Below are 24,577 nucleotides of genomic sequence, written 5' to 3'. Positions count from 1 at the left end.
TGAAAAACAAACACTAGCATAGTTTTGATCCATTGTATTTTTTTGTGAACAAAATATTAAATTCATTTTTTTTTACGTAACAAAAAGAATATGCATGATGAAATATAAAACAGCACTGTGGATGGTACAATAATACAAACATCTGCTCAAAAATGAGCCGTTACTCTGTCAACCTCCAGAAGATCGTCCAGGATCTGGAAAGGAAAATGGAGGATAAGGACAGACCCGATAATCCAAACCCGCAAATGCACAACACAGCATGCCTGCGTTTTGCTCATGTACAGTACTTACAATGTCTTGAGTGGTACCAATCTTCTTGGCCAGTTCACTGCGCTCCATGGTGCTCAGGTACAGGTACTTGTTGAGGAGTTCTCCATCCAGGATATTCCTCACGGCATTCTGCAGAGTTCGTCTGTCAGCCTGCAGCATTCTAGACAGGGAACCACCACATACACATACAAGTTTTATTCTGAGGCGTAAATAAATATTAGAAAACTATTTTTTTGCTTCTTCAGTGTAATTTTAGTAATGTAACTGTACGTCCACAAAATGCAAATTTGAGTTCCAAATCTGTTCTTGTTAGCAGTGTGAACCAATGTTGTCCAGAATGGCTTGCTTGATTTGCTTGTAATGTTTCTGTGCCGTATAAGGGCAGATTCACACTATGGTCCCGGTTGTGCACTCGGGACCACAACACTGATGTTGTGGTAGTGTGAATGTTGCGTACCGGGAGCAGATCACCCAACCACTCCCCAGGACCGAATGGAGGTAGTCTCGGGACCGATTGAAGTGTACTCGGATGCGGAAGCCGGAAGGATAAAGGCCAATGTGAATCATGGCCAGCGGGGACACCCGGGACAGTGAATCTACCCTAAGCAAACAGAGAAACTCTTCATAGCAAATAATGAAGCACAGAACCAAACCTGAAAGCCTTTGGGTTTAGGCCAGCATGATGGGGCAGCATGATGGTGAGCGCATTCTGCAACATGAGCAGTCGGCGGTATGTCTTCTCCTGCATGGGCAGGAGCAGCCCCATGCCTCCGTCTAGTGTGGCTGCGGGGAGCACAGGGAAGAGACCACATTTAGACTGAATGGCTGAAAGTCCACATGACATTTCACAGGCCCATTTAGGGCAATACACTATAGTGAACATGATGTAATAAGGCAATTAAACAGTTATCATAATAGATAATCATTTTGATTACTTTGTTAAGACCATATTATGGTAAAATAAGGCAATAATTGTGAAAATCACTGAACCAATTACTAAAATGTAATGTTAGGCAGAAACATTGTATTTCCTTAACACAATCAGCTCTTTCAAAATAGAAGCTCGGGGTGCCAGGAAGATATGGCCGATTTTACTCTGTAAGCCCCCCCCCCTTCCGGACAAAAAACGGGAGACATTTTTGCTTGCTTACCTCGCTAAGATTACGATATAAGTCACTGATGATCGCTCACTTCATATTTTGAGCGAGAGGCATGTTGAAGTCAGAAATGAAGAGCTTAGTATATCCATCTGGTCAAAACCACACGTCGTACGGTCCAATTGGGTTCAAAATGAATACCCAACATCGTTGTATGACAGTGTCATGCAAAAGTAGCAAAACATTTGAATTTCCCCTAATGCCATGCCCAAAATAAAACACCAAGTTGAGGCGTAAAGTCTGGCTAAAGTATTAACAAGGATCTATTAAACACAGTACAGGTTCTCTTTTCCATTTCCAAAAAATTTACAGTTTTGGACATACACGGTTTCCACCTGACGGCGAAGATACATTTCAATCCTATTGTCAGTCATGCCATGCCATGGAAGAGCTCTGCCTACCAAACCACGTGATGTGCTTGTTGTCCCAGGTCAGAGTCTTCTTGCTGGCTGAGTCCATGAGGGCTCCTCTGCAGGGCATCCTCCAGAATGTGTTGATGTGGGCTCCGGCGTTAAAGTCGGCTCGCCTCAGCAGACGCATTCCACCGAAGCTCTCCTTGGCTGCAATGATAAGACCATACATTATTGCAGTTATCAGCGCCAGGTCCAGGGGTCCTTGAGGGGGATCCCTGCCTAAATGGTTGATAGTGTGGAAACTAATGGATCCTTATGTGTCTGTAACTCAGAGAGTGTAGACATGGAACTAAATGGTTCCATTTGTACACACAGACAAATTAATGTTGAGAATTCCAGGGATTCCAAGGATTGTTTGATATGGGGGTCCGTGGCTTATGCATATCAAACTGGGGGTCCTTGAAATTAAAAAAGTTGAGAACCAGTGCATTACACAACTGGACATTGATTTGACATTAATTTATAGCTACCAAATAGGTACAGGTAATGCTGGAGAAGTTACTTTCAAAATGTATTAAAACAAAATGTAACAAAACAGTATACACTAGTAACACTGGGTTACTGTGAATATACCCACCTTCAGGTAAATACATGTATACGCCTAGATTCTTGTCTCGGTCAGACACTGATAGCAGAGAAAAAACAAAGATTGATTAGTAAAAGGTAGAAATATCTTAGATAAGTTAAACATCCAAAGTATTCTTGTTCGTTTTTGCTGAAAGCACAACATTACCCAGGAATCCAAGCTGGTTGTTGTCCACTATGAATTCAACGCTGTAAACCTCCAGGGGCTTTGCATCCTGCAATAACAGCAAAGGAAAATCCTGTCAGTTTTGGAGAACAGGTCTCCTTGATTTGCATTAATTGCATTGCCATTGCATACATCTAGGGTTGCTTTGCGTATGTGCAGCTGTTGCTCGTTCCGTCCGTACCTTGCTGACGAGGGACAGGGTTTTGCTCTCGGTCTGGTAGCGCAGCAGAGAGACGCTCTTCATGAGGTCAGCAGCCAAGATGAAGTTCTTAATGCTGTACATCTGGTGGATGTGGAGCTGGGTGTCAATGAAGGCCATGCCCGTTAGGTCATTGTCCTTCAGGCTCCATAGGAAGATCTGTGAAAATCGGAGTGAGAGAGAGAGAGAGAGAGAGAATTGAACCAGGGACGTTGTAATTATTACCCCCCCCCCTCCCCCCCTATGAAAAGTACTTGAAATACTACCACACCTTCTGGCCGATGGCTGACACCAGGAATCCACTGCAGTGACACAGAGCCGTGACTGGACCCTTCTGCTCCTTCTCATACAACACTTTGAACTTGTTCTTGGTGAGGGGTTGTCCCGGCTCTGGTACCACTTCAATCACATCCAGGATCAAGATCTGAACCGGTACAAAATCAATCAGTTATTCTTTATGCCAAAAAAAACACATACATCTCACTTACAACGGGGCCCCCGGCTACAAGTCATTATTACTGCATCATTCATTAGTAAATGCACAGTTTCACTGAACCTGAACTTAATAAGACAAGAGACAGTATCAGTACATTTTACACAACGTTGCTTGCCAAAAAAACAACTGATCTACATCCATTGCCAACGTGTGGTTAGCTTGTTGAACAGTTCTTTTTGGCAAGCGACACCGTTAAATTGAGCTTAAAGTGTGGTGGCGAGGTGTGGGTGGGTTCTCCTTACCCTGCCCCTACAGGTGACCTCCTCCCCTTGCATTAGGCAGGTTCCTGCTGCTATGTACCCCTTCAGACCGGACACGGTCTCCTGGCTCTTCAGAGCCACCGTCTTCATGCACGTCACGTGCTCCCACTCCTCCAGGTCAATCCTGAAGGACGCAAATAGATGCGATAGTTATGGCCTTTTCAACATTAGTTGAAGCTCTAATGAAGTTGAGAGTTAAGAGGCTTATTTGATTGGTTGATTAAATGTAACCTTGGAGGGGTATGGGGTGTGGGGGTGTTACCGTGCATTGGGGATGGCCTCCCAGCTGACTGGAGAGATGAGCTGAATCGAGAACTTCTCCTGAGTAGGGTTGATGTAGCGCTCATCTGCAGGAGCACAAAAACGATATATGAAATTTCAGTGTGAGATACATTTTATACCATTTTCTAGTCTCATTAACCATACCGAACAATCATACACTTGAAAAAAGACACTGAGAAAGGGTCGAAACGTCAAAATATCATAAATACATTTTCGAGCATTCAAAAGTTTTTCAAGGAGACTAACACAACTTTGATTAAGTCTGACCTCTGTCTATGATTTCAAACTCCTTCTCTTCGCCCGTCATCCGGGGGATGCGAGTGGTGAGCTCTTTGACGCTGGTGCAAACAGCGTAGACCTGAGAGGCAAAACGGACATCACACACAAGAACATTCGATCAAAGGTTTTAATCCCCTTTAAAGTGCTCTTCAATGATTTGTGTTTCTCTCCCCGTCAGAGGACCCTGGGCCTGAGTGCTTTTATCTCAAACTTTTGAACGCGGGCCTGATCAATACGTATCAGTGTTTTCAAACCGCATCGTCACCACTTGTGCACAAGGAACGCCTGGCTGGAGAAATCAGTGATGAAAACAGGTAAAAAAAAAACCCAACTAGGAGTGTTCCTGCGAGAACATTTTAAATTATATTTGCTTTACTTCTAATGTGATGGTACGTGACAGAAATCTTTTGGGTAATTATACCCAGTATGTAGTGGACGAAACACATCGTTGATCATAATTGAACTGCCGAATACGATTTGACTGGGAAAATGCTGAGTTCTAAGTTCTAACCGAACCAGCCCGAAGCCCTATTTCAGAAGATCTGGTCACACATTATTGACACACTTGATGGACTGAAGTGAGTGAATTCAATGTTATGCCCCCCCCCCCCCCCCTACTGTCATTTATGTATTTATTTTCGTATCAAGAACGTTTGCTACGATTGATTGTGATGTTGCTTGTGGCGCCCTTGCAGTGTGGCAATAGTCATCAGCCATATAGGGTTTTTCTTTTGTTTTTAACAGCGCCACCCGGTGGTCACCAGTTTAGGCTCTGAGTGCCAATTCTCCCATTATAAAGAAAGAAAGAATTTGTAATTGTATTATGCATGTAATGTGCATGTCATCACCTGTACACCAGATTAGAGGAATTTTCAAAATATGGATGAATTCCCAAGGGAGAGACGTCTTGACGCCCGTGGCATCCATTACTTAATAGGCGTTTTTGGGCTACTTGTTTTTTGTCTCATTATTGTAAATCTCTTGGTTGGTTGGTTTGTATTTCTTCTTCTTTCTTTCTTTCTTTTTAAATTTCTTATACTGTTTTTAATCTGTTAATTCTATTTGATGAATATTTCTGAAATGCCCTGAAGAATTAATAAACAGATAAAAAAAAACCCTAACCAACTAACCGACTCCTCAGATGTAGATGAATCTGGTATGTGACTATTCCGATCTCAAACTCGAACGATTGTAACTTGTGGCAAGTGTGGAGGACATGCAGGTCTGCACGTCAATACAATACAATACATTGGGGTAGGCAACCTAAGGGACGAGTGCCAAGGATGTTTCTGTGTGTATGTGCTTGTGTATTATTTGTTGTTGTACCGTGTGTCCATGTCATGTATGTAAAATGATTGCTGTAAATGTTCTTGTTTGTATACAGGGGGCCATTCAAAAATGGTCTCAATTGGATTCCCCTGAAATAAAGGTTTCAATCAAAGGGTGATCACTGGCGGCACACTGGCATGAGTGTGAGAAAGAGGAGTTTTCTTTTTAAACTAACATTACCGTAAATTAGGCTCATTAAATGAATGCAAATCCTGCACAATTCTACATTCATTCAAACTAAACTCTGACTGGGGAGGGAGTCTGGGAGATAGGTGGGTTATTTCTAATGATCATTACAATGTCCTGATGTGAAAGAAAATAGTCCAGAAGAAGAAAGAAATTCCAAACATCTGTTGGAATTGTTTTTATTTTTATGTGGTGTCATAATTCGACATAATGTTGATCAAGAAAACAAAAACACGGCACTTCATTCATGTCAAAAAGGTTGCCGACCCCTGAATACAACACACACCCACACAGGTGGGCGTGTGTTGTATACCGTGTAGGGCAGATGGGCTGCACGTACCTTGGATTCCACATGATAGGAGACGTAGTGTACAGTGCACCGCAGTGGGATCTTCCTAACAGGCCAAGGGGCGTCGTAAGACAGGTAGGTGGGAAGAACACTGATCCTCAACTCACCCTGTGGTCAAGCACATTCAGACACTACGTTTATCACAGCAACAGAAAACAACACTTGAAAATGAAAAGGGAATTCATAAGTAAATAAATACATGAACCAGGAAAACAAAAATATGCACATCCCAGGTGACAGGCTGAAGAATAAAACGAAAACAATAACCACAGAGCAGTTCTTATTCTTAACCTCCCCCACACCGGTGGAGGTGTGGTGGCTCTCTCTGGCTCTCTCTGACTGCTCCCAGCAGTGACCTTTCAATGCACAAGCCTCGGAAACACAAATAGCCTAGATCTGAAGATACGCTACAGGCAAATGTTTACCCCCCGTGTAGGCTGCTGAGGCAACCTTTCAAAGAAAAAGACAAATCCACATACTAACAAATAAAAACAGGAAAAAACTGATGTTGTACTGTACCTGTTTGTTGAAATAGAGGAAGCCTTTGGGACAGTTGATGTTGTGGAAGGGGGCGAAAGACTCGATGGAGCCATCGATACTCATGGGATGAAGTCTCATCGCTCCCCGGGCTGTGACCAACATCCAATGAGGGGACGGTCCACAAATGAACACCTGAGCCCGCCACACAAAATGGACAAACACACTTTACTCACAATCAAAACAGCTTGTAAATGCGCTCAGTGGCTATTTGAAATAATAACTCATGAGTGTCCCAGGCCGCCAGTGTGGTGGTCTGGGTTACAGTGCTGGTGCAAGACAAAGGAAGTGAAAAGTCTACCAACATCAAAACTAACAAAAGAAGGGCAATGTCTAGAAATACGTTGTTTAAGTAGTGTGGCAGAATGAGGACTCCAAGTTGGAAAAGTTCTGGGTGATTCAGTGTCTTATTTCAATTTACCGGGTAAGTCAGACAATGTATATGTATATATGGTTGTGAAAGTTGTAAAAGAAAACCCAACCATAAAATAATTAGTTTGCTTAGTGTGGTGTCTCGATGGCAGAACGCCGCCCAACAGGTAGGCACACCCCTGGAGGCCAGCAGAGGCAGAGAGAGAGAAGAGGAACGCACCAACCTCTAGGGCGGGTACTAGAGGGAAGGTATGTACCGCGTCACCTCCTTGATCAGCTGGAATGCGCGTCACCTGCCTTCAGTCAAAGGAGCGCCACAGTTCAAAAGACAGATCTCTCTGCCTCACTTCAGATTAAGGCTCCAGGGGTGAAACAACACGCTATCGGGCGAGTTGGGCGGTGAGTCGAGCACCACGTTCACGAGCACATTCTATGTGACTAACATGAACAGTGAACAGCATAATATTGATTGCCTCTTGTCCTCTCTCCTACCAGGCTTGTATGACAGACGCGCTAAGCACGTCTATGACAGACTGTACTATGACAGACTGGTGAAGAGGAGGATCGGATCCATATACTAATTCATGCATGGGATGGAAAAGGACGGAGTAATAGCTACAACGACCCTAGTACACGGTGGAGGAACCGGAGCGAGAGCGCTCGTCCACAAGCTGAGTAGGAACGTACTTCCCATGTTTATTTGATTGCCGCCGGGCAGCAGACCGACTGTGTTTAATCACGCTCTCAGACGCCCGTTGAAGTCCAGAGACTGGGTCCAGCGACAACGACTCTAGAGCACCATCGTCCGGCAAGAAAGAGGAACTGAACATAACTGTCTATCTTACCTGCTTGTGTTGCCGATACGTGAAAGTGATGATTTAAAGCCACTGTTTGTTAAACTGTCTTTGGGATTAAACGCCTTGGAATAGGCAAACGTCTTTCTGTCTCCTGGGTGTGTGTACCAGTCGCCACATTTGGTGGAGAATGCGGGCATAGACTGGTCCACGCTGAATAAAACCCACGCATTATGGAGCAGAATAACGCCATCGCCGCGCTGATCCAAAATCAGGCCGAGCTACAGTTGGCAGTCCAGGAGATGGCACGGAGCCTCCGACGGGACCCTCTAGCCTCTCGACCCCCAGGCGATGTCCTCACTAAGCTGACACCCCACGACAACATCGTGGCATATCTCGAGCTATTCGAGCGGATCGCCGCCCGAGAGAGATGGCCCGTCCAGGACTGGGGTACCATACTGTCCGGGTACCTGACCGGTGAACCCCAACAGGTGTGCAGCGACCTCACCATCGCCGAATCCCGTGACTACCAGAGACTAAAAGCCGCCATACTCGCCAGCCAGGGGAACAGCCTGCCGGCGCGTGCCCAAAAATTTCACAACTGGACCTTCGTCGCCAGCCAGCCCGCCCGTGCCCAGGTCACGGCCCTGATGCGCCTCACGACCAGCTGGCTCCACGGCGACGGGGACGTACCCCCCGTGGAGAGGGTGGTCCTGGACAAGTGTGTCCGTGCGCTGCCACCCGAAGCCCGAAGGTACGCCTCCCAAGTAAGCCCCCGCTCTGTGGACCGACTGATCGATTTGATTGACAACTGGCAGGTCACCTGCGACCTGATGAAGACAACCCGCGGTGAGACCCCCAGCAAACCAGCCGCTGAAGAACGGCCCACTGAAGAGCGTTCCAACCGCTCGGGCCGGGACCGGCGCTCGAACCGAGGCCAGCCGCCACCGCAGAACGAGCGCCGAGACGGAGGCTCTGAGCGGTCCTCCCGGGGCGGAGAGAAACCCCGCAAGTGTTACGTGTGCGGAAAACTAGACCATATCGCTTGGGCCTGTCCAGAGAGGGACCGGGACGTGTCCATGGCCAGCGTGACGTCAGAGGCCCCCCGCACCGCTCTGCACACGCAGAGCGAACCGGGCCAACAGTTCTCCATACCAGTGAAGATCGACGGCACAGATGCCCAGGCCTTATTGGACTCGGGCAGCGCGGTCACGCTCGTGCGCGCCGACCTGGCAGGACCCCTCTCATCTGGCACCGTCCCGGTCACCTGTGTCCATGGGGACGTCCGCCACTACCCTACGGCCACAGTGCGAGTCCAGACGCCCCGCGGGGACACAGTGGTGGCCGCCGGCGTTGTCCCCGACCTACCGGTACCGCTCCTGCTCGGCTATGACTGCGCTCTCTTCGAGCGCTACTGGAAGCCCGGCCAGCAAGCAGCGCGGCCCCGCCGTCAGCCTCGAAGCCGCCGCCGCCGCCGCCGCCCAACCACCGCGGCACGGCCAGCCTACCCGGCGTTTCGTGGCAGAGAGGGAGAGAGAGAGAGAGAGAGAAACCCCAGCAGTGGCTCGGCCCGAGATAGCGATCGAGCGCCTCGCCACTCCTCTGGCGCAAGCCAGCCTGACAGCCTCGCAGAGGAGCCAGAAGCACTGCGCGGACCCCCCGCCTCGGAGAGCCCGGACCCCTTCGCTGAGTTCCCGGACGCCGAGCCCCGAGAGGCGGCGACCCGTGGCGAGTTTGCCACCCTCCAGTGGGAGGATCCCAATCTGCGCGGCGCCCGGGGACAAGTGACAGCCATCGATGGTCGGCTCGAGGAGGGGGGCTCGTTGAGCGGTTCAACCAGACACTAAAAAAAATGTTGAAAAAGCTGCCGGATGTTGACGGCAAGGATTGGGACCGTTTAATTCCATATGTGATGTTTGCTATCCGCGAAGTCCCCCAGGCCTCTACAGGTTTCTCCCCCTTTGAGCTGCTATATGGGAGGCAGCCGCGCGGCCTGTTGGACCTGGCCCGGGAGGCCTGGGAGAGCCAGCCTTCGCCACACCGGAGCGTGATAGATCATGTGGACCAGATGCAAGCGCGCGCCAGGAGGATATGGCCTCTCGTCCGAGCGCATATGGAAAAAGCACAACAGGAGCAGAGCAGAGTATATAATCGACGAGCCACGCCAAGAGAATTCCAGGTGGGTGACAAAGTACTGGTTCTGATCCCCACCGTGGAATGCAAATTTCTAGCCAAATGGCAGGGGCCATATGAAATTGTAGAAAAGGCTGGCCCGGTCAACTACAAGGTGCGGCGACCTGGACGCCGCAAGGGCGAGGTTATTTATCATGTGAACCTGCTAAAACGGTGGCACCAGCCCGAAGCCGAGCCTCTCTCTGCCCTACTAACAACTGTCTCCCCTCAGAGTGTTGCGGAGGTACCGATCGGGACGGAGTTGTCCCCCAACCAGATCCAGGATGTGAAGGAGCTCCTGGCTCGCTATCGAGACCGGTTCTCGGAGATCCCCGGCCGCACGAATGTGATTCGACATGACATCATCACCGAGCCGGGGAAAGTGATCCGACAGCGACCGTATCGCATACCAGAGGCCCGCCGGCTGGCGATTAGGGACGAGGTGAAGAAGATGTTGACGCTCGGAGTGATCGAAGAGTCCCATAGCCCGTGGTCTAGCCCTATCGTCATAGTGCCCAAACCGGATGGGTCGCTCCGGTTCTGCAATGACTTTAGGAAGCTAAATGACGTCTCCCTGTTCGACACATATCCCATGCCGCGGGCCGACGAGTTGGTGGAACGGCTAGGCCCGGCCCGGTTAGTCTCAACGCTAGATCTGACCAAAGGATACTGGCAAGTGAGCCTCACCGACCGCGCCAAAGCGAAGACCGCCTTCTCCACGCCAGACGGGTTGTTCCAATACACCGTGCTCCCCTTTGGTGTCCATGGAGCCCCCGCCACCTTCCAGCGACTCATGGACAGGGTACTGAGACCCCACCGGGAGTATAGCGCCGCCTACTTAGACGACATTATAATCCACAGCGAGACCTGGTGCCAACACCTCGAACATCTGGAGGCGGTCCTGGCGGCCCTGCGTAAAGCGGCGCTCACCGCAAATGCGAAAAAGTGCCAGATCGGACTGACCGAGACTGACTATCTCGGCCACACAATCGGCCGCGGCTATATTAGGCCACAGCACAAGAAAGTGGAGAGGATACGTGACTGGCCCCGGCCCACCAACAAGAAACAGGTGAAGTCGTTTCTTGGTTTGATGTCATATTATCAGAAATTTATTGATAACTTTGCCACTATTGCAGGGCCACTCCACGAGCTGACACGAAAAAGCCTCCCTCACAATGTGAAATGGACGCCCGAGGCAGAGGAGGCATTTCAACGGCTCAAAGCCGCCCTGTGTGCGGAGCCTGTCTTGAAGGCGCCAGACTTCACAAAACCCTTCCTCCTGCACACGGATGCCTCGGGGACAGGGCTCGGGGCCGTCCTCTCACAAGACTTTAACGGGGAGGAGCACCCGATTACATTCATCAGCCGCAAGCTCCTAACCCATGAGAAAAATTACGCAACCGTAGAGAAAGAGTGTCTAGCTGTAAAGTGGGCAGTACATCATTTAAAATATTATCTTTGGGGACGAGTTTTCACACTCTACACCGACCACGCCCCCCTCAGATGGATGTCTACCAACAAAGACACTAACGCTCGCGTGACGCGTTGGTTCCTCGAACTACAAGATTACAAGTTCAAGGTGGAACACAAGCCGGGGCGGAGCATCCCCCACGCCGACGCCCTGTCTAGACGGTATGACGAGGACGGGGGAGGGGAACCCCCACCAGGCAGAAGCTTAAGGGGGGGGGTATGTGGTGTCTCGATGGCAGAACGCCGCCCAACAGGTAGGCACACCCCTGGAGGCCAGCAGAGGCAGAGAGAGAGAAGAGGAACGCACCAACCTCTAGGGCGGGTACTAGAGGGAAGGTATGTACCGCGTCACCTCCTTGATCAGCTGGAATGCGCGTCACCTGCCTTCAGTCAAAGGAGCGCCACAGTTCAAAAGACAGATCTCTCTGCCTCACTTCAGATTAAGGCTCCAGGGGTGAAACAACACGCTATCGGGCGAGTTGGGCGGTGAGTCGAGCACCACGTTCACGAGCACATTCTATGTGACTAACATGAACAGTGAACAGCATAATATTGATTGCCTCTTGTCCTCTCTCCTACCAGGCTTGTATGACAGACGCGCTAAGCACGTCTATGACAGACTGTACTATGACAGACTGGTGAAGAGGAGGATCGGATCCATATACTAATTCATGCATGGGATGGAAAAGGACGGAGTAATAGCTACAACGACCCTAGTACACGGTGGAGGAACCGGAGCGAGAGCGCTCGTCCACAAGCTGAGTAGGAACGTACTTCCCATGTTTATTTGATTGCCGCCGGGCAGCAGACCGACTGTGTTTAATCACGCTCTCAGACGCCCGTTGAAGTCCAGAGACTGGGTCCAGCGACAACGACTCTAGAGCACCATCGTCCGGCAAGAAAGAGGAACTGAACATAACTGTCTATCTTACCTGCTTGTGTTGCCGATACGTGAAAGTGATGATTTAAAGCCACTGTTTGTTAAACTGTCTTTGGGATTAAACGCCTTGGAATAGGCAAACGTCTTTCTGTCTCCTGGGTGTGTGTACCAGTCGCCACATTAGTTTATTATAAATCATGTCATAACTTTTTTTGAAAAATAAATAAATAATTGGCCCTATTTGGACCTAGGGTTTTGGTTTACTGAACATTTTCACGTGACCTATAAATGCCCAAAATAGGGACGGCAGGTTGAAAAGTAGTTCAGCTTGAGTGGACACGGTCACAATGCTTCCATACAGTGCAGTGAGTGCACCATGGATTCTTGTGCAGGAGATCAAACGTCCTTACCCCAGAGTATCCAGAGATGTCTTCAAAGTATCTGAACCTGGCCACACGACTCCTCACAGCTGAAGCATCCTCGCCAGCCCCATCTGCCTTCTTATCCTTCCTCAGCTTGGTCTTCTTCTCTCTGAAGTTGATGTTGTGTGGCATCTTTGTAGAGCAGATATCTTTTTTTAAAGACATTGTTATCATTACTGATCACTCCAAATGTAATCTGGCTAGTCTTTTATATCTTACCTTCTTGAAGCGCACTTTCAAGGTGTTTTGAGTCAGCTGATCATAGGGGAACGCCTCGTAGATTAGAAGTTCTTGCTCCACATGGACCTACAATACAAAATAAATACACTTGGACATTACATGTTAGGGGTTTGGCAATGAATGAGTCCGATGCATTTGACCATCGTCGTGGTCTGTCTGAAGAAAATATTCCTGCGTTTCCGACAAGGTAGAAGACTGCAAATGGCTATCAAAGAAACAGCACAGGGCTGCATGATTATGGGTAAAATTATATTCTTTTATAATTCCGCAGGGTTCATGTGGATAAATGCACAACTCACCAGCAGGTAGGGTCTGGAGCGATTGTACCCAAGCGACACCAAGGACACCTCTTTAACCAGTGGCAGATCTCCCTGCCTCGTCACCTCTTCTTTTTTACCCTCCCCCTGCGTCGCAGACTGGCCAGAAGAGCAGTCCACCAACACCCGCTGGCCCACGGGGAAGTTCTTCACCAGGAACACCAGACGCCAGTCTGGGAGCTGGAAGATCTGCACACACACACACACACACAGAAATGTTGTTTAGCACTCTCCTATGCAGACAGTCACAATGATGACTATAGCTGAGGAGAGGGTGTTCCATTTGCAGAGGAAAATAAGTAAAGCCGGAACAGTCGAATCGAGCCAGTACTATGCAGTGGAGAAGTAGCATAAATGTCCCAGCGACGGCGTACCTCCATGACGCCGTTTTCTCGGACTATCATGCACCAGTGGGTGGGCTCCGATTTGCCGTGGCTTCCGTCGCTCCCCGAGGCCAGGAATGTAGTGGAGCTGCGATAGGGGCCGTCGTCCCTCATCGGAGCCCCCGTGTCTCCATAGAGCATCTCCTCCTCGTCGTCCACGGTGTTACTGCACACACACATTTAACATCTTTATTTGCATTCACATTTAACAAGAAATGATTGAACACAAACAATAGTGTAATGCGCAAACTTGGAAAGCTCTACAACGAGTGTTTCAGGATACAGATCACGGGTACAGAAAGCATCGCCTTCTCCATATATTATGGCCACTGCCAATTATTGCAGACACTGAACAGAATTTTGCCGATGCCTTTAGCTCTCGGCTTGGGCATGCCTGCAATCTGAAGGCCTCTCACGACTTCCAAATATGAACACAAGTAGTTTACATTTGTAGCCAAGCTGTATAATAGCATCCTTAAGACGCTGGTACTTAAGCACCTTGGTAAGGCATTTTGCGCGCACATGCCCATGCCCAACATTGCCCATGCACACGCACGCACGCACACGCACACACGCACACACACACACACACACACACACACACACACACACACACACACACACACACCAGTGTGCAGCTACACTCAGTGATGTCTTCAAAAGGTGACTGATTGATGCTCACGAGGGCTGCAACTATCATTTAGCGATCAATTAATTGCATTGAATAATCGTAATAATAACATGTAGTTTTTTTTTTTCTTCTAATTGAACTAAATCGATTATTATTACCATTTCACAATTCTTCATACAGGAGTGCTCGCAACGCATCGCATCGGCCGCATTGCGAGCCATCTTTTAGTTTTTTGGTTGATTAACTTTTGCCCCCCCTAATGTTCACGCTCATGTTAATCATGGTTACCTGAGGTCATGAATGACGGTCTCCGTCTCCGACTCGTTCCTGACCCTCGTGACCTCTTGAGCAGAGCAGCTGACCTTGTTCTCCGTGGTGAACATGCCGCTGACGTCTCGGTACGTGCACATCGTAACCACACGGGATTGCTAGCGGGGGAAAAGACACCAGAGCCACACACTGGTCAGGCAACAAGCCTCTCAGAGAATCGTCCATGTTTGGTTGTAAAGAAGAACCCTGGTTCTCTTACAAAGAAAAACTTCTCTGTTCATTTTATTTCTATGCGTTTTGATGAAGTCATTCCAAGGGCTTGGTCAGGGCCAATGTTGGCCAGGTTATTTAATGAGACCTGATTGAATGCTCTGGTGTTGTTCTGATGTGAAAGCAAACAGTTTTTTGACTGAGACATAGGCGGTTGATTTATATGGCTTTGACACTCTTTAAATATATAATAATATAAATAACTTTAAGTCAACGTTTGGACATCAGTCTTTGTATCACACGTCTGAACTATAGATCCTCGGCATCGGGCAACCAGTAGCCCAAAGTAATAGGACTTTGACGCTACACCAGTTTTATTCCCCCTGCAAATACACCATGATATCGCGATGATGTAAGATGATAAGGGTTGGTAAAGCGCCCCTCACTTCAAACGGGTGTGAATTTTTTCATCAATACCCAACGGTATTTTATACTTTGTCATATGACAGTGTCACACTAAAGGAGGAAGAACAGCCAATGTGTAAATTATCACTCGAATTGCTACAGTTACAGACAAGTTAAGTATGCTTCTGGGGAGGTCGTCAACTCACAGCGGAGATGGGAGGTTTCTGCAGAGACAAGCGGTGAGTCTTGCCCATGTAGGAGTCACTCTTCAGTACGAACATGGTGACCACACCCTCGGCGGTCATGATGACCACATAGGGGTCAGCCACAGAGCACTGCACTATGGGAGACCCCAGGTCCACCGGGATGAAGTGCAGCTGTGTCACTGAGAGCAGAGTGGGACAAAGGATTGTGCATTATATATGTGTGTTTATAAAATAAATAAAAACATTTAACATATATCTTATCTGGCAACTATGAGACTGCTGAATAAGAACTAAGCCCGTTGCCACTGCACCGACTGAACTGAACTATTTCATATGCATACTTGACACTTATTTATGAGGCACTTTAGTTACATACGATACAATGTATTTACTACAGTATGTAGATTAGTTATATATGATATGTACTTAATGTCGCCCTACTCTCTTCTCTTTAATTCTAATCTAATTCTCTATCTATCTTTAAACTGCATTGATGAGCCTGCACAATAAACAATTTCACCTACCGAAATGTGATGCGACAATAAAGATCGATTCCGATTCTGTTCTAGTGTATTTACCGTACGTGCATCATTATGACACGTACCTCCTTCCAATAGTCTTATTCCCATGGGGGAGACTTGGATGATGTACTTGTTGTCCCCAATGTTTCCAGCGAACACGGTGGGTCCCTGAGTGGCGAAGCCACTGGTGTCCAGCTCCATGATCTCCTGGCCAGTCTGAAGAATCTACACCGCGAAACACACAGGAGTGGACACCAATCAGACACTATAGTGCTGCCAGAAGTGGCCAAAAATGACACTCGAATATTCCTTTTAATAACACCACATGGATTCGAACGAATTTCGAAATGATTTTGAATGTCGAATGTATATGATTTTAATATGAATATGATATGAATATTGCAGCCTAAAATGCTGTAAAACTTTCTCTTTCTTTATCTATATGGTCCGGTCCTGTATGGGCCGCGGTTGGTGCTGAGAAATGCGCTCTCTCGAGTCTTGCGAGATCAAATGAATGATTCATAATTATCTTAATACCCTAATTTCTGTATAATGTTTTAGTGTACGTGGCACAGAGTCTCGCCAGATTTATAAGTTTCCACTTATTTATTTAATAAATGTGATTATTCTTTATTTTTTTTACATTTGAATATTCATTTGAATATGGAATATTCGTTGGCAGCACTATCAGACACCACAACAACCCTTGCAGTCTTAAGGCCAGTCCACACCACTGCAACGCTCTCAAAACCTGTTCTGTTTCAAGGAGCTGCATTGGTGTGGACTGGCCTTAGGAGAACTGGATGCTGGCTGGGGTGCAAGTGGTTAAAGAATAATGGACCGTTTTAAAGGCCCAAGATTGAAGGTTTCTTTGTTGTTATTTCTTCTGTGTAGGTACACAAAGGTACATTTATTTACATATATAAATATACAAAAATATTGTGAGATGGCCCCATTTCTACTCACTCTGTGTCTTATTGGTGAGCTGTGGACAATTCAGGAAAAACTGTCGACCGATGACATTATCTAAAATAAAGCCTTTCTTTTCCTGGCAGTTAGCATGCAGCTGAAAGAAGCCATTGTTCTCATCAATCAATACAAAAAAAAACAAAACAAGTTTGAAATATTGTTTGAAATGACCAAACCTACCTATCAACTATGTCACTGGTAGCGAGGTTTCTGAATTGTCCACAGCCCTCCTCTCTCTGAGAGACAGAGCGAGTAGACAGAAATGGTAGCGTCTTATAATGAGCATTAGTGAGAGGACCAATTAAGGTTGAAAAATGGGTGAAGTGCTCCTTGAAATCAGCAGAGAAACATTATAGAATTACTGGGAGAAGAGTGTTTGTTTTGCTAGACAATGGACATAGCCGGTCCTTCCGGACACAGTGCGTGTGCATGTGTGTGCGTGCACCATAGTGGAGTCTTCTCTGCTCAGAATCAGGAAGCCGTGCTTCTTCTTATCGTCCTCGATGACCGGCTCCGCTTTCTCGTCCTTCTTCTTCTCCTCGTCCTTCTCGCCATCCTCAGCAGCCGCCTCTGGTTCTGCCCCTTTCTCAGGCTCGGGCTTTTTTTTCTCAACCTGCAAAATTAAAACACACGATCCCTAAATGCTGTAGGATTATTAACTAAACACAGGTGTGTGTGTGTGTGTGTGTGTGTGTGTGTGTGTGTGTGTGTGTGTGTGTGTGTGAGAAAGGGGGAATACACTACTTTTTTATCTTCTTTTACTTCATTGGAGATCACGGTCCACATGTCATGACAACCTGGCAGCTCAAAGGTGGTGACAACCTGTGGTCTGATGCTTCTCTGGAAAACGGAAATAGATTCAAACAAAAAAATTGAAATAAATATAACATAAAATACATACAGTGTAGACTGGGGTCCCAGATACATTAAAAAAAAAACATTGAAATTAAAAGGCTGAGAATCACTGGTATAATAAATCATTCTGACATAGCAAGTGCATTAGATGAGGGTTTGTATCTGGGGTGTTTACAGGCTACTCCGCTGATCTCTGAGGCAACCCTGGTAAACCCAGACGTCACTGTAGCACCGTCACTGAGCCCGTGGCAGACTTTCCTCACCACCACAGGTCTTAAAGGACGGTGCAGCAAACACTGCTCTAGCATGAACATACACAGAAAGTTTAACACATTAAGACTTTGCCATGACTGTGGGAAAAGTATCGCCTCCACCAAACTGAAATATGTCCCACTATATAGTTATAGTATATACTGACATACAGTATGAAGTACCCTTAAAGGCGGAAGGCGCGGAGGAGTGGATTACCTGAAGCACAGACAGTGCACCGTTCTTCCCGTACCCAGAACACACAACGACCTCCAGGTCAGGCTCAGGGTTGTTCTGGAACTGTGGGCGAGTCAGAGTCAACAATGTCAACAGTGGAAGTTGAAAGGTGGACGATGCCGGGGACGGTAGTCCCAACAATAATAGCTCTGGTCCAGGGGTGTAAATGCTTCAATTATACTTTGTTGCGCACCAGTGTCACATGCTGAAAGTAGCCACTGAAAATAGCCAATCTACAAGCACTGGTGTAAAGTAGCAGTAGCTGTAAGCTCATCATTTTAGATTGGTTATTTTCAGCACTCGACACTGATGCACAAAAGATCTGTCTTCAGAATTGTCTGCAATCTTTTTTGTTTGTTCTCATTTGCGTGTTTGGTCACTGTAGTTATTTTCAATATTCATGAATTTGTTTAAAAAGTTTAAATGAAATGTGAATGCACAACAAGCGAAAAGTTGCGTCACTAAAGTAAAGACTGCAAGAAATGATCACAGCTGTAACTAATGCACCGGACCAGAGAACCCCAAATATAGGCATGTATTTAATATAATCATACTGTACCTCCTCAGACAAGAAGGCAGGCTCGCCCATGGATGCACTGGCACAGGGTCCGATGTTTAATATGCTATCACACACCTGTAAAAAAGGAATATAGGATCATAATCATAATAATAATAATAATAATATAGTATTACTATGCCATATGGCAGATATCTATTAGCCGTTATGGCTTTGTACCTCAAAAGAATAGGTGGACAGCTGAGTGCCTGACAAGGCCTCATTGCCATACACTTCAATCTCATCCACCTCATCTGTATATAAAGAAAAGGGGGAAAACTGTTATTACATTTTTTTTTGTTGGTGGAAGAGATACTTATGAGCATTTTAAAAATGTACAGTAGAGATGCTATACCAGTCCAGTTAGCAGCAGAATCAATCCTCTTCTTTTTGCTGGGTGGCTCTTCCTGAAATGGTTATTAGCAATGAGTTGTTGTAACAACAATTGGACACAAGGGGGCAAATCAAACAAAAACATGATAATAATTAACCTTGAGTTCAATAAACATCACTCTTACTATATCTTATCAAAACCAACAGTTAAATGCACATTTTTATTTTAACAAAATGTGTCTAAATGACAAATGGCCATAATTTACATTATGTGCCTACACGAAACACCTTGTCAGGTTTAAACAATATATATATGTCAAATTTAGAAAATAGCCAATCTACAAGATCACATGGTGTTGTGACTTGCACCGCTTGTGAGTTTGTAGAGCTGCTATTTCCCCTGAACGTTCACCTACTTTCGCAAACTGTTAGCCTATTTATGACATGCCCAGAATATGGTTAATGTGTTTAAACTCAAAACATTTACTTGTTTATCGTTATCCATCTCTTTCTCTTTGTCATGGTTTTCATCGCCCTCTTCCGCTGTGGCCTCTTGGAGTTTCTCTGTGTACTTCAGGAGCAGAGAGTTTCCAAGTCGAGAGCCCAGGAACAGATACCCAGGCTCCATGGTCATCATCTGCAAGAGAATATCACACATTAAGTAGGGTAGGGTTAATGTGCTTAAAGGGGATATTTAACTTTCAAACATGTTTTAATGTCTATTGTGGCTTTTGTGAGCACCCTGGCCAGAAAAGGTCATTGAAAATACACAGCCCCCCTCACGTAATTATGCCAATATCAGTCACCAGAACCAAGGACGGACGTTTTCTATGAATCTATCATGGTTAAAATGTTTGAGTTTGAAGTTACAATTGGGTTTGTATAGGAAGGGGGCGTGCACGTCTGATAAAAATATATGTCAAATATCTAAACATTGAATATTGAACTTAAAAACTGTCTGAGGTCAATACACAAAAGCCTGAGATAATGTTAAAATGACCCAAAACATGTTTGAAAGTGAAATATCCCTTTAACAAGAACCAACTCCTGGATCCTATGTTTGTGAGCTCTTAACTGCACACAGCAGCACTCACACAGGTAGTCAGGACGCTGGCTGCAGCCTTGTCAAAATGGAAAGCCCGGACACTCCTCATGCCGTCAGTGATGAGGGTCAACACGTAACTACGGAGATGAGAGCAGAACAGCGAAGCAGTGAACAAAGTGTCCTCCTGGTTGATGTACCATTACATTCCTAGTCAAAATGTATACGGTCTAACTGAACTCACATTTCACCTCCTTTCAAAGAGATGACCATCTTATCATAGCCGATGAAGGCCGCCTGGGAACAGTCCAAGGAGATCCTTACTTCATCCTGTGTGCCTGCATGACCAAAACACATGATGATATTGAGTTCAAAGAGATCAGTGGAGAGACGTGTGTTTGCGTACTGTAGATGTGAATACTCACGAAGGGGGAAGGCTGTGGTCCCTGTTGTCAGTGAATTGAGGGAGACCCCAAACGGTGGAACGCTCTGGTTTAAGTATAGCAATGAATTCACAGCAAACACCACTACTCCACCTATCAGTGAAGACAGAAGCCGTAATGAAACTCGTCAGTGTAGTCGGACACATTTCTTGGCGTGATCACGTTTATTTTCCATCTTTCTTCATAATCATGCATGTGAGCAGTAGGGCGTTTCCTTGACGTGCATTTTCATTGTGAAAAACAGATTTTGTTTTTGTTCATTATGAAAATAAAGACAAATCCAATGACAAAATCAATCAATGCTGGGCTCACCGATGGGCTTGGGAACAGCCATGACCTGAGTACAGTCAAACGGCAGGTTGGTGAGAGACCAGATGACAGGATGCACCTTCTGCATGATGTTGAGTGAGATGGCCACAATGCTACAGGTGTCCTGACGTACAGCCACACGCCTGCCAACGGTTATCACACAAAACTGTCACATGCTGAATATGCTTTGTGGCGATTAGTAGCATCAAGAGGTGTTATTCTTTCAACTCTTGGTTCTCATCTCAACAGAAATGCCAGCCAAACAGAAAAAGAAAAGTGTAGACACAACACGAGATGCGTTAGATAACACTTCTCTGAATGATACCATAGCCCAAGAATAAGGATGCCAAAAATGTAAATGTAAAGTTAGTGGTGTTTTGGCAGACTGACCCAGGCCAGGTTTGGTTGGGCTCATATAGGATGAGCAGTGTGGGTTCATAGTAACCATGAAGGAACTTCATGTCAATGATGTTCAGCAGCTTCTCGTCCAGCTCACGCACGTCAATGTTGTAGCTGGGCAGAAAGTTGGATTTGGGCCTGCAGGGCAAGACGAAAACGGACCCATGCATTAGACATACAGTACGTGACCGGGATTAGAAATACACAAAAGGATGCAAATAAGATTTTACTGTAACTTGCAGGGGTGAAACTAATACTTGATCTAGAGAAGTTCTAGGGTTAACAGACCAGGCAATCTGATTTTAATCCTCACTACCAGCAAGACGACCTGAGGGCAAGAAGCAACCTCGCCCTTGCACGCCTGGGTGACGGCAGACTGCTGGGCGAGCACTTTGGCATGGGGGGTCAGATCGACATATGGAATGAATTCTGTACTGGCCATATATGGAGCGTGTCTTGTACAGGATCTGATGACGTCAGATCAACATAATATGGAATGTCAGAACAGGAAGGACGGGTGGGGGTTGGAATAAAATATGGATGTCAGAACAGGTCAGCTCCATATATGGAGATCTAAGGGTTTGAGGTCCGATGTAGAATTGCTGGCCGGATCTTTTCATAGTAAATGCGACCTATGGTCGCAATTAGCATATATTGCATAAGTGTATGCGAGCGAGGGTATACAAGTAGATGTCAGCCTACATTTCTTAATGTCATTCACTAACAATTTTAAAGTTGTAAGGTATACCGTACACTACAGTATGTAGGCCTACATATGTTCCATCACATTTAGAACCATTTCCGGAACCGGTTTATCATGCTGTCCAAGCTGGTCTGAATCAATCCTTACCCTTCACCAACAACCGCCTCTTGCTCATCCGACAGTGTGTCTTTCCTGAACGGCAACACAATCAGTTTGGTGCCGTAAACCAGCATCACAGCACAGCGATTCTCTGGGTCCACACGGACAATAGGAATGTGTACATTCTGGACGAATCCATCCTGCAAATTCAGATCAGAACATACCGGTGAGTAAGTACATTTGGGCTACTTTTTTCTGGAATTCAACGTGTACGATCAATCAACAGTTTCCCTGTCCAGCATTCACTGTAAATATTCTTGGATGTCAAACTGTACTTAATCATGAAGAGAAAATATATCAAATAAAATAAAAACGTTTCCACATACTCTGAGCTCAGGCTCCTCATAGAAGAGAAGAGAACATGTCTTCAGGTCGTGGGTCCCTGGGTCATACTCCACCACTGACAACTAAGAAGAGAAAATAGTCAGTCAGTCTGCTAGTTTTTGAGGGGCGCTACCCCCTCCTATCCCCAGCTATGAGGGTCTGTGTAAACACAAACATTGAAGACAAAAGTGTGTAAACACAAACATTGAAGACAAAAGTGAGGACTTTTGTGTAAACACAAACATTGAAGACAAAGGTGAGGACGCAAATTGTGATTGGCCGGAATGACATCACATTTGTGATGATTTGATTGGTTGAGAACGTTATGTGATGTATGATGATGTATGATAAGAGTGCCCCTCACTTCATGCAGGTGTGATTTTGTTTTCCCACTGCAGTGCACACCAGGATTTTGCTTTTATCATTGTTGGCACTGAATGTCGGCATGTCTGTCTTTCCCTTTTCATTCTCTAATGGCTCACGTACTGTACTCATACTGTAACTGGTACAGAACAGTGCTTTTGCGCTGGTCAGAGAGCATACCTTCGCATCTTTGAAACTGAGCAGCAGAGCATCTCTGTTCGCCGCTCCGAGCTGCACACTGGCCATAGACATGATATTGCCAAAAAGCGAGAAGGATGCCACCTGCTCCAACTTCTCCTTTCGTGTTTTTGCATCTGTAGGTGAAGGTGTAAAAGATCAAAATACGGGACAAATAATATCATATCATTGCTGTCCGGAAGAACTCAATTTTTGAGGTTTTATTTTTTTATCATTCATAAACCAGTGCTATTGAACCCCCTTTACGTCTGTGTGTTGGTTAGAAAAATACTGAACCAATGAAAAGTACGGTATTAAAAAAACGCTTTGACAAAAACCTCCTAATTCCACTACATTTTGTAATTTGGTGGTTTCTTCCAGACAGCAGAGATAGAGAAGTTGCCAAATAGCATCGCTAACAAGAGAAAGGGCATTTATTTGGACATACCTGGAGCTTTGTCTGACTTTGAGGTATTCTGAAATAATAATGCAATTGAGTCAAATTGAGTCAATGTCATACACATTCATTCATCCATTCTTGAATAAAAAGCACAACGGTCAAGATTATTATTAAGTGAGAGCCTCACCTCCACATCATGGATTATCCTGTAGATATATAGCTGAGACGTACCAGCCACGACCAGGTTCTTCTCCTTACTGGAGATGAAGTTGCAGTAGACAGAGAACTCCACTGCAGTGGGGGTGTGGGCTTGTCTGTACACCGCATACATCCTGAATTACTGCAGCGCTCAGCATCTGCATTAATATCAGCATCAACAACAGCATCAGCAATGCATCACCCAGACACGACGAATAGCGAAAACAGCTTATCTGGATCTGCTATTTTCACATTTTTTCTTTCTTTTTTGAATTTATTTGGCACTTGTCGACAATGGCATGATCTTCAAAAAAGTGAAGCCAAATTTAAAGTGGTTATCAGTTTCATATCAAATGCCTTCTCGAGTCCTTCTATGGAGCCAATTTGAGAAGATCAAAGGCAGATTACATTACTACAAATACGTTTGATACATTAATTGTTCATATTGATAAATACATCAAAGGATTCATTCATTCGTGCCATGGGGGCTACGAAAGGATGCTGCACAATTGCACATTAGCCTTTCAGATAACATTTAACGCGAACCTAACCAAGAAGCAACATATATGACCTGCTACTTCACTACATCCACATATACTTCACGTTTAATTCAAAGCAGAAGTTATTTTATTAAATATACAAGAATTGAACCATATCTCTAAATAGCTCGTGGGCTCCATAACACTAAGCTAACATTAGCCTAGATGTTAAGCACCTGCCTCCTAAATGCTTTTGTTTTCTGACTGCCCGTAAACTAAACATTTGAACTTACTTATAGTAAAAACGTTATAGGAACTTTGAGTTTTATTTCCCTCCTTTTTTCTATGAATTTAATACGCCATAGTATTGGATTCCGAACTAGCAGCGTAGCTACACCACACTGGCCAGTACGATGTTGTTAGCTTTTTTCTTTTTCTTCACTATCCCCGGCTGTTAACGCCTACGCCTTCCGGAAAATCCTTCAAAATAAGAGTATTTACACTGATCAACCAGTTAATACATTTATAGGACAGGCAGTTTGTTAGGCATTGTTGTATTTGATCCCTTCTGCAATATTGTG

General features: G+C 45.8%; 1 protein-coding gene across 1 annotated transcript; it reads right to left on the bottom strand.

Moving 5' to 3' along the window:
- Nucleotides 1-22: 22 nt before the first annotated feature.
- Nucleotides 23-24,427, bottom strand: cpsf1 (cleavage and polyadenylation specific factor 1). Its single transcript, XM_080786727.1, has 38 exons — nt 24,290-24,427; nt 23,507-23,675; nt 23,368-23,395; nt 22,923-23,056; nt 22,382-22,462; nt 22,044-22,195; nt 21,185-21,331; nt 20,798-20,937; nt 20,468-20,578; nt 20,287-20,380; nt 20,095-20,182; nt 19,488-19,637; nt 19,023-19,074; nt 18,848-18,921; nt 18,671-18,745; nt 18,094-18,174; nt 17,515-17,610; nt 17,216-17,383; nt 15,885-16,026; nt 15,281-15,459; nt 14,478-14,617; nt 13,550-13,724; nt 13,158-13,364; nt 12,838-12,924; nt 12,607-12,750; nt 6,491-6,643; nt 5,963-6,079; nt 4,096-4,186; nt 3,809-3,893; nt 3,529-3,670; nt 3,062-3,214; nt 2,773-2,949; nt 2,574-2,640; nt 2,418-2,465; nt 1,829-1,987; nt 924-1,053; nt 292-430; nt 23-194 (listed from the first exon to the last, which is right to left on the bottom strand). The coding sequence occupies exons 2-38, from the start codon at nt 23,648-23,650 to the stop codon at nt 147-149; spliced, it is 4,398 nt and encodes a 1,465-aa protein (XP_080642853.1). The 5' UTR covers nt 23,651-23,675; nt 24,290-24,427; the 3' UTR covers nt 23-146.
- Nucleotides 24,428-24,577: the final 150 nt, after the last annotated feature.

Source organism: Protomyctophum bolini, assembly GCF_963924005.1.
Source record: "Protomyctophum bolini genome assembly, chromosome: 17".
NCBI lineage: Eukaryota > Metazoa > Chordata > Actinopteri > Myctophiformes > Myctophidae > Protomyctophum > Protomyctophum bolini.
This window is presented reverse-complemented; position numbering and strand designations above follow the sequence as displayed.

Excerpts from the sequence above, each read along its gene's own strand:
- cpsf1 (XM_080786727.1), bottom strand. The coding sequence starts at position 23,650 with ATGTATGCGGTGTACAGACAAGCCCACACCCCCACTGCAGTGGAGTTC. Across the intron at positions 20,938-21,184 it reads CCCAACCAAACCTGGCCTGG|GCGTGTGGCTGTACGTCAGG; the intron begins GTCAGTCTGCCA and ends AACCGTTGGCAG. Across the intron at positions 195-291 it reads TTGGTACCACTCAAGACATT|ATCCTGGACGATCTTCTGGA; the intron begins GTAAGTACTGTA and ends TTTCCTTTCCAG.